This window comes from Oryza brachyantha, chromosome 2 (assembly GCF_000231095.2).
Source record: "Oryza brachyantha chromosome 2, ObraRS2, whole genome shotgun sequence".
NCBI classification, from domain to species: Eukaryota; Viridiplantae; Streptophyta; class Magnoliopsida; order Poales; family Poaceae; genus Oryza; species Oryza brachyantha.
This window is the reverse complement of record NC_023164.2, coordinates 24693836-24707705: the sequence shown is the minus strand read 5'-3', so window position 1 is coordinate 24707705 and position 13870 is coordinate 24693836. Positions and strand designations below refer to the sequence as shown.

General features: G+C 40.9%; 1 protein-coding gene across 1 annotated transcript; it reads left to right on the top strand.

Annotated features, from left to right (window-relative positions):
• The first annotated feature begins 10530 nt into the window (after nt 1–10530).
• On the top strand, nt 10531–13534 carry LOC102715740 (lysM domain-containing GPI-anchored protein LYP6-like). Its single transcript, XM_006649018.3, has 5 exons — nt 10531–11206; nt 12218–12335; nt 12427–12588; nt 12662–12693; nt 13086–13534. The coding sequence occupies exons 1-5, from the start codon at nt 10531–10533 to the stop codon at nt 13370–13372; spliced, it is 1275 nt and encodes a 424-aa protein (XP_006649081.2). The 3' UTR covers nt 13373–13534.
• Nucleotides 13535–13870: the final 336 nt, after the last annotated feature.

Below are 13870 nucleotides of genomic sequence, written 5' to 3'. Positions count from 1 at the left end.
ATATGCATCAACTAACACATTTTTCATCATCAAAACATCCAATCACATTACATGCATGCTTACATGCAAGATGGTCATAACTCTTTCCTAGTCTTCGGGTTAGTGGTGGTTGTGTCTTATATTATGGGATAGAGGGAGTATCATAATATTTTCTCCTCAATTTCGCTATTTCATCTCTTGTGAGCCTATTTTGAAAAGAGTAGTGATTCCTCAATTCTAAATTTCACATGAAAGTATACACTCTCTGTATCAAAATAATTTTAACTACCTAACTTAACTATAAAAATATAATTATTTTAAGACGGAAGAAATATATTTTTCGTCGCGAGCTCTTGTCAAAGACATTCCATGCCCAAATGGACGAGAAGAGAGGTGCACTTCACGAGGTATTTTGTGGGAATTCAAAGCAGTGGAGTCAGCTGTGTGTGTGGACTCTCTCTGAGCGAGGAAAGCGAGCAGAAGAACTGCAAAGGCAAGTGACGAGCAGCCGAACTGCAAAGCAAAGCCCTGCACTGCACTGCGCTGGCTGGCTCGAGCGCGCAAGGCCAGGGACGTCGTCGTCGTAGTCGTGCAGTTATTGGGCTTTTAGGGCACCCGCTGTGCCAAATGGGGCATGTCACCATAAATTGCCATTACTGCGTCCAGTGTCCTCGCTCCACAGCTCACACCCCTAGCTGCCTTGCCCTCTCCTCTTCAAAACCCTCATGTCCTTCTCCGTTCTTGCACAACGATCCATTGCAGCTAGCATGTGGCATCCTGATGCTGCTCTTCTTCGTGGCTCACCATGTCCATTCTCTTCATTGATTGGCCGTGGTGGCTTGTGGGGAATGTTGGCTGGCTCGAGGCATCCACATGCATCTCCTCGCCGCCGCCGGCGATCTGGCTCCGGTGTGTGGAGGCGTCGGACCAGGCTTCATTCCTCGCAAGCTGATGCATCCATGGCGTCTCTAGGTAAATGTATCCTGCGTTGTTTGCTTGGATTAGGCTAAGGGGATTGTTGTCTGGCTCGAGGCATCCGGTCTGCTTTCTTCTTCTTCACCAGGAGGCGTCGTCCGGCGAGCTCCATCGGAGCCTCGGACCAGGCTTCAATCCCTTTAACCATGCCGCATATTGTCCTGTGCGTTCGATCCCGTCCTCTTCGTCTCCCTCAAATTGTGTGAACAATCCACTGCATGCCGAGAGTCGGTAAGACAGCTAACTTTGGCAGATTACTGCATGTCTGAGTGCATATCTCTGAACATTCAGCTTCATGTCTTCAACTGTTTATTGACACCTGATCTGCATGCAGGGTTAGGTGTTTTAAATCGATGCCGATTTGCTTTGCAGCTAGTTCTTCGACCTGCTTTCTTCTTGTTTGCTATCCAGCTAACTTCAGAGTGCAGGTAACATATAATTCAGCAGGAAACTGCTTGGGAGTCTTGTGGATGACAGATCATAGTATGCAGATTGCTAACACTACTACTACACTCTGCATTAGTATAGTTCCAACATCCTCAGTGCATATATATGATCTTATCAAAGTGCTAATTGATAAGGTTTCACTTTAACTCATGCATTTTGGCAAAGAGGAGTGCGAGGCAGACGGAGGGCGAGAGGGGAGAACAGATACAGCAAGATGAGAAGCGTTTTGCTACATTACGCATTATCATGCAATCATTCGAGCGGCTAGGCGGAATGATGCGCGCATAATTGTGGGCAAGTGGCATACTCCATGCGAGCATCCAAGCACAGCTGCATGCGGAGGTGACAAATTTCTTTCCCCATGTCTTTTCCAACAACAGTAGGCCACTGATCATCCAGGACAGGTCTTCTTGAGTGTGACAGGAGAGAAAAGAGGCCGGGGAGCAGCCCTGGCGACATGGCACCCTCCTTAAATACGCTAACCAGCTATGGAGCTCAGCTCAGAGTGAGAGTCGTAGCTAGCTCATGGGTGTCATGGTGAACAGAAAGAGATATACCCACATCGAGGACATACTAGCAAGGACTTGTGTATATTTTTTAGTACACTGATACTCTCTAGAGCTGTTTTCTCATATAGTAGTACTCTACTTGTTTTTACAACTTTGGTCTAATCATGTTTTATATTGTTGACTAACGTTGCAACAACTTAACTTTTCATACATAAGTGTTGCATGCCATATATAAATTGTGACAAAAATTATTTGTTGCCAACAAATTAATATAACAATGTTTAGCTAGAGAATGGGTATATGATGTGTGCGGGTCCATGTACCAATAAAGTATGGCTTATCACACTAGTTGTAACAACCAACCAACAGTAGAATGATGAAATGTTTAGCATGGCACAATGTGAGACTGAACCAAACATGCCAAAGATATGACAGAATGGTTCTCTGGTAACCACAATAATTTTGCACCCACCAAAAGGGACAACTTAAGGTTGTCTTCTTTTGTTAATATTATCTACATTTTGTAGCCATTTAGTAATATAAATGGTAGAATTAACTATTATACAGTTAAAAGTCTATTTTAGAAAGTTTAGGTTGATGAACTTCTATATATTTTTTTGAAAAAATACACCATATATTATTCATTTGGGAAACGTGCACGCAGAAGCTGAGGAAAAAACTGATAATAATTTGTCAAAAGAATGCAGATTAATCTATTTTTCCTCCTACGTCTCATCTCTACTAATCAGTTATAATTTCACCCAGTTTCTAAATACGGATGTAAAACTCTGGAAGTCCTTAGACTACTATCAATGGAATTTTTATTTTTATTATAAAGTGACTTTATGATGTTGCAAGTAACTAATTAATGAAGAGAGATGGGATGAATTTTATCTAGGTAAAAACTATGTGTACACTATTTCCTGCACTATATGATTTATTTCAACTATCAACTAAACATCATGTTAATGAATAAAGAGAAGAAAACTATGCCTTGTATAAGACATGGTTTGTACACAACACCTAAAGACATATTGAGAGTGAGTAACATTAAATTCAAATGTGAATATTAGTATTTGCATCGAAAGAGTGATGCGAATTATTTGTGTTTACGCCGTAAAAGTGATGTCTATTACTAATTTCTTTATGACATGAGGATAGAAATGATGACTAATGTCTTGCATTAGAATTGCTTTAAAAAACATCCCACTATAAATGACCATATATTTTGCATTGACAATTTACTGAGAGTAAACTAGGGGTAGTTTAAACAAATTTTTATCTGGGCTCTCAAACTGGAAATAAGCACAGCTAGCCTTTTTTATTTGGAAAATAAGCACAGCTAGCTAGAAGCATGAAAAATTTTATACTAGAATGTCACACTGATATAGTACAGTATACGGGATAGCTGATAGCTAGGGTTTCGAGGTTACAGGAGGGACTAGGGAGGAAGGAGGGAGAGGGCCGGGGGGCCGGCTTAAGAAGAGAGGAGGGGAGGAGTAATGCTTTGGGGAGCTTTGGTATCTCTTGCGTACGTAGCTAGAATTAATGGCTATGGCAGCATGGGCACACCACCGTGGAGTAGTAGCACATGTGGGCCACCTGTGTCTGTGATGGAGCACATCATGGGCCCCTGCATGCAGTGCACGATACTGAATACTCGGGTGCTCTGGCCCAGAAAAAACTAATTCTTCGGTTTACATGTCCAACGTTTGACTATCCGTTTTATTTAAAAAATTTTTAGAAAATTAGTAAAAAGTTAGTCACACATAAAGTACTATTTATGATTTATCATGTAATAAAAAATAAAAATATCAATCATAAAAAAAATTTAAATAAGACAAAGAGTTAAAAATTATAGGTAAAAAGTAAAAAATTGATTTATTTTGGAACGGAGGGAGCAGTGCTATCTACTGCGTACTTTACGCTGCTCACATTTCGAGCTGATCGATGGATCCATGCCATGCCGATGCATGACCCTGTTCCACATGATTTTGATATGATCGCGTATGCATGCATGGATGAAACAAATCATTCACGCAAGAATTGCCCAGCCTGTCTCCCTGATTGTGCGCGGCTAAAATAACGAGTGTTTCGGCAGTGTGTTTCATCTTTCTGATCGATCGTTTTTCATTGCAGTACATGTTAATTTATCATCAGCGGCAGAATGGCACAGTGGACACGCTAGTACTGCAGTACATGAACCTTATCTTTTCGCTTCTATTTATTAATATATGCTTATAAATTAAATTTTAAAATTTTAAATTTAGAATTGATTTTGGGGTTTTTTTCATCGAAGTTTATTTTTTAGTTTTAGTTTTTAGATCGCTAAGAATATATAAGTTTTTTTCATAAATTATTTTTCATTTGTAAATATATCATTTGACTTTTTGCATTAAAAAATCCAAACAATAACCCCCATGTTGCTAGTGCATATGTAGGCCTATATTGCTTAAAACTTTTAATCAAGGTAATCAGTCAGTATCGGGATATTAGCCATGATTGTTTTTCTCTGCTGTCATAAAATTGTAAAACTATCGTAGGATCAGGATACTCTCGAACTTTAGAAGTCATTGGTTTAAATAAATATGTGATATGTTGTATAAATTGAAGCATATGATATTGTCTTTGGTAAATTTAACTCATTTTTAAAATTCAGCATAATTATTCACATAATTTTTAATCCAATGTAGTTTATCATATTTTTGTAGGATCATAGAATATGGATATATACTATCAAAAATTTGGTAGTATCATGTGTAAGTTTATAGTAGGATGGGGATACTTAAAAAATTATTTCCTTCGTTCTTTTTATTTGGCACACTTGGCTTTTGGTTCTATGTTTGACTATTAGTCTTACTTAAAAAAATATAGTTATTAATTATTGTGTTATGATTTGATTTCTTACTAAAGGCATTTTGACCATGACTTATAATTATTTTGCATATTTATATGAAAAATGTATAAAATGAATGGTCAAACATGGATTCAAAACTCAATAATGTTACATAAAAAGGCAAGAGGGGCTAGGTGGGATCAATATTATTTCATCTTGGTGGGGTACTAGTATTGTAAGAAACTAAAATATGCATCGGGAGACTGGCAACCTTGCTTTTAACGTTTGTATGCGGTGGATTTTCAAGAGCACTATTTACAAACTACTAGACGGTGTGTATTCTCATCGAGCATTTCTAAAGTATTAGTCAATCCACTTTTATTAGCTAATTCAATCTTTATACCCTCAAAAAACTATCATAAAAATTAGATAATCTGTTAATCCTTCCCTCTTAGCTATCACAAACAACACCTAAATCATTGTTTTTTTAAAAAAATATTTACAATTGAAATGATTTATATCTCTGACACGTAACATTAAGCATGCAACCAATCATCAATTAAAGACCTATATAAAGCACAACATCGATAATGAAATTAAATGTTTTAAACACGATATCAAGCTTGATCAACCAGCTAAACCAGAGGCTGGTCAGTTGTTAGATACACCTCTTGATCGGCTTGGTCGGGTAACCACTGATCAGGTTACTCGCCTGTCTCTCTACTGTCGATTCCTCTCTACCAACTGCTGTCAACGTTTTTAAAAATACTATTGGTCGTGAAGAAACTCTGTATTGGCAGCTCGAGCTCGATGGGGATATGCCTCTAACAGTTCACAAATGGATCACTTGGGTCACACTGGTCAAGACTGTGTCGCGTCATTTGCATGCTAAACGAAAGGGAAATGGAAGAGGAAGACGCATGCAGTCAGATGGTTATGCATGCAGTTCTAAAAGAAAGAAAAGTCAGATGGTTTGCAGTACTCCATGCTTGAGGCTACACTGGACGGCCGGCGTTGTGTATCAGGTAGCTTGTGCCCCGTTTTTGCTGGGACTGCGAGGCTATAGTGCTATGACGTGGTTGAGTTTCTATCACTGATTTCATGGCCTACTGACTTTCCTTCTTCCCACACTTCAAAGTAGCTATGGTCCTTCTTAGTTTACGCAAAGAAAAATTTTAGCCGTCACATCAGACGATTGATCGGGTAGAGGAAGGGGTTTTGTACATAAATAAAAAAACGAATTTCATAACTTGCCTAAAAACCACAAGACGGATCTTTTTAGCCTAATTAATCCGCCACTGGCTATATAGCACTTATGGCTAATTATGGACTAAGTATATATGTTTAAAAGATTTGTCTCACGATTTCTTCCCTAACTATGTAATTAGTTTTTTTATCAATATTAAATGCTTACTTAGTTATCTAAAGATTTGATACGATTTTTTTAGGGAAAAATGTTACGAGCTAATTAAACGGACCCTATATGCAAGTTACTAGCTACGAATATTTCTCGACTATTCTAGCTGCGGTATAGCCGATTAGCAGTACTCAGGCGTGTGGCTTCTGCTCTGGCTATGTTGGCCGATGAAACCACAGAATAGTTTGAGGGTGATTGATTGACTTTTTTAATTAAAAACTAAACGATATATTTGTAAAAGAAAAATAAATTATAAATAAAAATTATACATATATTATTAGTTATATAAAAATTAAAACTAAAAATTAATGACTATGATGAAAAAACACCTTTAACTTTAAATATAAAGTTTAAAGTTTGAATTTTGGCTTATAAAGCGAAAGATGAGGTGTCTGTCTATTGCTCAAATATTACAGTTAAAAATTTGTTGAACCTTTGGGGCATCGATCGAATCAAGATCCATGGTATAGTGCATTTCGGGACGTGTGTGGGTCATTACAGGAATTAATGACGGAGAATTAAGAAGTGGAAATCACAATAGCAGCTGCTATCGTAAAACATCCCATTTTAAAATGGGGGTGATTTATAGGAGGTACTGATACGATATCTCACCGATATCAAATCTAATATCACATTGGATTGTCGATACTAACTAATACTAGAATGGTAACCGACAATACTCAGTTGGTATTAACTGATACTATGGTGGTAACGACTATATCAAGACATAATAACAATACTCATCAAGACAAGAATACTACTCTAAAATATGAATAGTATCTTTAAATATCTAAATTTTAATAAATAAATAAATTAAAAAATGAAAAGGACAAAAAATTCAACACATGTAATGAATTGGGAAGTTACTACTATTGAGAAACCGTGCTATCGTGAAGTGCATGTGCGGTGACTGTATTCTAATTTTTCTATTCAACTTATAAAGAAAAGTAAAAATAAAAACTAAAACATGTTCGTATGATGCTAGCTTCATGTTGACTAATCAAATCATTTGACATGCTAGGAAGGCGGCAAGAGCCTTGCGATTTTGCGAAAGGACAACGTGACAATGGTGCGCTAGGTGTTTGTTTGGATCTAGAGACTTTTTGGTAGTTTCTTTTTGGTAGTTTCTTGTCATATCGAATGTTTGGACGTTAATTAGGAGTATTAAATATAGACTGATAACAAAATTAATTCTATAAATAAATGCTATTTCATTAGACAAATTTTTTAAGGCTAATTAAGCCACGGTTAGCAAATGTTTACTGTAGCATCACATTCGCTAATTATGGACTAATTAGGCTTAATAGATTCGTCTTACAAAATAGTCCGGAGTATGAAGTGAGTTTTATTAATAGTCTATATTTAATACTTATAATTAGTGTCCAGACATTCGATATGATAGGGACTTATTTTAAATCCCTGTGATCAAAAAGGGTCGAAAAGTCACGCCATCAGCTCAATTTGGCCTTATTTAGTTCCCAAAATTTTTTTCGAAAACATCATATCGAATTTTTGAACACCTAAATAAAGCATTAAACATAGATGAACCAAAAAACTAATTACACAGTTATGGAAGAAATATTGGGACGAATCTTTTGAGCCTAATTAGCTCATAATTAGCCATAAGTGTTACAGTAACCAACATATGCTAATGACGGATTAATTAGGCTCAAAAGATTTCATCTCGCGGTTTCTAGGCTAGGCGTGAAATTCGTTTTTTCATTCGTGTCCGTAAACCCCTTCCGACATCTGATCAAACATTTAACGTGACATTTTTTCTAAAAATTTTCTCAAACATAAACACCACCTTTTATCTGTGCACCGTAGGGACGATACACCGTACTCCGTGCTATAGCAAATCCCCTTATAAAAATAGACGCTATATGGATGAACAAGCTAGCTGGTGTACGTAGCATTCACGAGCAGGCGATCCAAAAGAACGTAGCATCAGGCACAGTACGTGGCCCGTCCCGTAAGGCACGCAGACCAGTCGGCCGTGATTTGATCGGGATGCTGCCTCTCCGATCGATGGGATCGCCTCGCAACCATCCCTAGCCAGCGAGTTTGTCCCCCCCAATCTGTCTGAACCTCCTCAAGTCTTCAGGAGTAACACTGTGCTGAACTGCTGATCATCGATTGGCCGGCCATTAGCATGCTGGCTGTGACCCTAAAACGTACGGAATGCATCGCAACCTACCCGTACGTACGTATTTTTCTTCACTCCAGCTTGCTATACATCGACGGACGACGGTAATACTAATTGCGACAGACTTGAAGTACAGTATACCGAGTGGCTGTTTGGATTCGGAAGTTTTTGGATGTTAATTAGAAGTATTAAATATAGACTGGTAATATAACTAATCGTATAAATAAAGGCTATTTCATTAGATAAAATTTTTAAGTCTAATTAATTCATGATTAGTAAATATTTATTGTAACATCACATTCGCTAATAATAGACTAATTAGGCTCAAAATATTTATCTCGTGAAATAGTCAAGAGTATGAGGTGAGTTTTATTAATAATTTATATTTAATACTTATAATTGATGTCAAATACAGAGGAAAACGTGGACCGGCATATCTTTTCAGTTATTGTATACCGAATACGACCGTGGAATATTATAATGCACGAAACTGTCTGCGAATACGGAGGAAATATTACAATATGTTGTCGTGTCAATCCTCGTATCCCTTCTCCATCTCGCGTCTGGTCTTGTCGCCACAGGCGCCGCGCCGGGAGCGCCGCGGTATCGTCCGTGTGTCCGGTCCCTCCCGTGCACGCTCCTGGCACCAGCAAGCTAGCTTTGAAGTTTGCACACGCGACGCGACGTCGGCGCGGCCAGGCATGCATGCACCCAGGAGCCTACGAGTCAAACGCCCGCTGCTCATACGAGTACGACCGGTCAGTGCAGCCACTACGACATCCTCGTATTCTTTTTCTTTCAGTCGCCGATACTAGTTCGGTCCCAAAACAAATTAACTTTTCAGTTTTTCAGTTTTTATATATCATATTTAACTTTTCGTCTTATTAAAAATTATGATTAATAATTTTATTTTTATTAGATAATAAAATATAAATAGTAATTTATTTGTGACTAATTTTTTTAAAATTTTTTGAGGATTTTTCGAATAAGACGGATGGTCAAATGCTTGACACAAGAACTAAAAAGTTGGTTTTTTGGGACAGAGGTAGTATAGTCAACTACTGACTTTAAATTTAATAATCAATTCATACCATAGCTACCTATAAAATACACCTCCGTCCTATAATAAATCCATTTTTCGTTTTTCGTATCCAAAACATTTTGACCATTCGTCTTATTTAAAAAATTTATCAAAAAATAAAAATTAGTCACGTATAAAGCTATCATATAGTAATAATAAAAATGTTAATCACAAAAAATTTTTAAATAAGATGAAGAGTTATCAAAAAACTTAAAAATGATCTTATTTCAGAGCGGAGGTAGTATATACTATCATGTTATGCACACGTTATGTGAAGTTTGTGCTGCATGTGGCTATAAATCTGTAGCACACTGCTCTTCTCTCTACTTATTTATCTTCTTAAAATATGTTTATAGGTGATTTATAGTTTGCTAATCTTAGCACATGTACGTTACTCGAAACTACCCCACGATGGAGTACGATTATAGTGGTTTTTTGAGGTTTTTTCACCTGTTTTGTATACCTACGCGTACCATGGCTGACCTTTTTTTTCTTCTGGGCAGCGTTTTCTAGCTGTACTTTTTGAGGCCATCTGTTCATGGGCTATACGACACCAGGCCTAATGTGTCGAGCTCATTGGGCCGAGCCCGTTACCATGAGCCATGCAAACTCGTCGTAGCCCAGCCTGAAACACAGTCAGCCGCGGGCCGCATCCGCCAATGAGGGACCGTGACGGTGACAGGTCGCAGCCCGCACGGCAGCGGAGGCCGCCTTCTCGCGACGCGGCCCAACTGCGTCCTCCCCGACCGTTGCGTCCTCTTTTCGAAAGGCAGGCACGCATCCCCGCCACCCTGTGAATGACACGTGGGCCCGGATATATTTCCGGTCCCACAGAGCAGTGGCACAGACTCGGAACGCGCGCGTGGTAGCGGCGAAGAGCTGGGGGTGTGTGGCTCTGGTACCTTTCCCTCTTCCCCTAGCTTGGCACAGATTCCCGCAGCGCTGCAAAAAGCGGACGCCCTCCAGGCTCCAGTGTCCCTCCCGCCAAACCGACGCGGCTGATCGGTGGGCCATACCCACCGCCTCCTCTGCTCACTTGCTCTGATCAGCATCAGCTTGTATACCACGCCTTCCCTCGTCGGCTCTTCCGCAGAGTCACGCTCTCCACAGCTCTAGCTCGCGTCCCGAGGCCGGCGGGGAATGGCGGGGGTGGAAGCGGCGGCGGCGGCGGCGGTGGTGCTGGTTGTGATGGTGTCGTCGTTGATGTGTGGCGTGGAGGCGAAGACGACGATCGAGCCGTGCACGGGGTCGGACTCGTGCGGTGCGCTGCTGGGGTACACGCTCTACGCCGACATGAAGGTGTCGGAGGTGGCCACGCTGTTCGGCGCCGACCCGGCGGCGCTGCTCGCGGCGAACGCGCTCGACTTCGGGGCGCCGGGGGCGGCGCACCGGATCCTGCCGATGGGCCTCTTCGTCCGCGTCCCGACCCGCTGCTCCTGCGCCGACGGCGTCCGCAAGTCGGTCTCCGTCCGCTACGCCGCGCGCCCCGCCGACACGCTCGCCACCGTCGCCGACGGCGTCTTCGCGGGGCTCGCCTCCGCCGACCAGATCCGCAACGCCAACGCCCTCGCCTCCGCGGACCCCGACGCGCCGCTCGACCCCGGCCAGAAGCTCGTCATCCCGCTGCCCTGCGTCTGCTTCAACTCCTCCGACAACAACCTGCCTGCCATGTACCTCTCCTACGTCGTGCAGGTCGGGGACACCGTCCCCATCATCGCCGCCAGCTACGAGACCACCGTCACCGACATCATGAATGTGAACGCCATGGGGAGCCCTATCGCCGCGCCGGGCGACATCCTCGCGATCCCATTACCAGGTGCATACTGATCTCAAACAGCAATTGTTCTGATTCTACCACGGACTACAGAGTAACCAAATCTGTAACGAGCTTGCTCGATCAGATTAGTCATAAGTTTTATTGCATTGAGTTGAGTTGCTTTGAGCTTAAACTTGCGAAGGACCCCATTTTCTGGAGGCAAAATGGGTCGTTAGTATATTTTTTTGTTCTAAAAAAATTACTTGCAGTTAATCATCAATAGCTTGGTAGTGGACCAAGGGCAGTGGTGCTTAGCTTAATATATCTGGTTGCTTCAGAGGCTGAATTCTAGGTTTGAATTGATTACCACAATGAAATAATCACATCATTCCAATGTTGGGCTTCACCATAGGACTTGCTATGGTTTTTGAAACTTTGTAATCTTTCTCAATTACAGTATCCAACTACTTTGATGCTTATTTGAATACTGTATACGCCCATTCGTCTTCAGTTGTGTAATGTAGTGTTTCAATTCGCTAACGTACTTGGATTCATAAATGGAGCTCTGTTTAGGCAATCGCTTACTCTTCAATAGAAATTAGGAAGATTACAATGGAGAGTTATGCATGAACTTATACGTTTATCTTCCCATTTAAGAACATCATTTTACCAAATCAGGGTAAGCTAATGGCACACGACCACTTATCCAGTGTCAATGAATTTAGCCATTTGCTGTTACAAGCAACCTTAAGCAGTTACTCCTAAAACTAGATCGAGCCCTTTAAATTTTTGAATCGAGCACTTAGTAAGCTAAGATAAGTAACATACAATTCTGAATTCTGACCTTTTAATCTTCCTTGTTATTCATTTATTGAGTTTTAAATTGTGTATCGTCTAAGAAAACATAAGCAGCATACTGTGGAGGGCCTCTGCTTTTGTGGGCTCTATCTTTTTTTTTGATTGCTAATTCTTCTGTTCTGTGACAACAGTTGGGCTGCGTTTGTCTTTTCTGAATAGTAACAATGTCTCCCCTGTTCTTCCAATGACAATGGCTGTTTATTTCTGTCTTAGCATGTACATCTACATTTCCCAAATCTGCTTCAGATCATGGATTGGTTGTGGCAAATGGGACTTATGCACTTACTGCTGGAAACTGTGTTCAGTGCAGTTGTGGGCCAGGGAATCTCAAGTAACTTTTAACTGAAGCTTTTATGTTTAACACAATATTACTGATGGAACCATTTTGTGGGTCATAATCTCTGTCTTCTCTTCTGTCTCAGTTTATATTGCACACCAGCTTCATTGACAGCATCATGTCCAAGCATGCAGTGTAGTCACAGCAATGTTTTGCTTGGCAACGTAAGCACTCGCACCACTAGCGCAGGCTGCAATGTTTCTACTTGTAGCTACGGAGGTTTTGTTAATGGAACCATTACCACATTGTAAGCAACATGTTGTCAGAGTGTTTTTTTCTACTTCAAGAACCAGTTGTTACATTCTTCCTTTCCTTTGCAGGCTAAGCACAGGTCTTCAATCCAGATGCCCAGGTAATTATTGTTGCTGTGACCTGCATAATTGGCTTACAGGGCAGTAATATAGCACATTCGAATTAGTATTATTAGGATTTTCAACTGGAAAACCATGCATTTTTCTCTTCGTACAAATAGTACTATATTGCATCAACAGAATAAACATCCCACCTGAATAGTTGCAAAAACTGCTTTTTGGATGCCATAGCAACCTACATCATACTTTCTGAATGAATACATTCATACCTTCACTTTGGTTGATGCCACCCTGCTCAGAACAGGGAGTCAGTAACCTGAGGAGCAACTGTTCGTTTTATGATTACAAGCACTTCAACCCTGACTTTTTTAGTCAGCATTGCCACCTTTCACTTTGATACATTCCGTGTTTCTTATTCTTCTTCTGACCGCAGGACCACATCAGTTCCCTTCACTCACGGAGCCCCCTACCACAGTGAACCATGACTCGACGTTTCTCCCGCCGTTATCGGCACCGGGACCTGCAGAAGCCGGTGGAGCCATTCCCTCGCCGAGCTCAAGCTCACCATCAGTGCAAGGAGGGTCTTTCACACTGCCCAAAGTTTCTACTGCAAATGCAAATGGCCCTGCCGGAAGCGTTTCGGCGGCTCCTTGGATGAACAGGCCGCATCAAATCCTGTCCAGTTTCATCTTGTGTCTACTTCTGTACTCGCAGATGTAAATCGCCATGTGTAGTCAAAGGAGTGATTCTTCGTTGTACTAGTAACTGTAATCTTGAAGCCTCATTTAGGCACGGGAGGTGGACAGTATCATATCGGCGATGTTTTTGGAGCTCCACATCTTTCTAGGTGCATCAGTTCATACCATGACTTGTGGCTTTCTTGCCTGATCTCTCCCAGCTGTCTTCGTACTCGATCTCATCTCTGAATATATATCTTTGCATTACTTTGCAGCCTTTGCATCATCGGTGAGATTTTCAGGTATGCGTTTGCACTTCTCTCTGACGACTGTCAATTCTCCTCAAGATTGATCGTATTCTTTGCCGAGGAGCCAACGGACATGCTCCTTTTATTGGACCCCTTCTCTGCCGGCGTTGAAAAAGAAACTCACCAGTGTGTGATTTTTTTAACTGCTTGGAATCAGGTCTCGTTGCTAATCTGTCGTCTACAAAGTAATTTTGGGCTATGTGATGCTCGCTTTCATGGTCTGCTTTGCTTTT

What these genes read in the sequence shown, in the direction of transcription:
- LOC102715740 (XM_006649018.3), top strand. Translation starts at nt 10,531, where the DNA reads ATGGCGGGGGTGGAAGCGGCGGCGGCGGCGGCGGTGGTGCTGGTTGTG. An exon ending in CCTCGCGATCCCATTACCAG is followed by an intron (nt 11,207 to 12,217) that starts GTGCATACTGAT and finishes TTTCTGTCTTAG; the next exon opens with CATGTACATCTACATTTCCC. An exon ending in TGTGGGCCAGGGAATCTCAA is followed by an intron (nt 12,336 to 12,426) that starts GTAACTTTTAAC and finishes CTTCTGTCTCAG; the next exon opens with TTTATATTGCACACCAGCTT.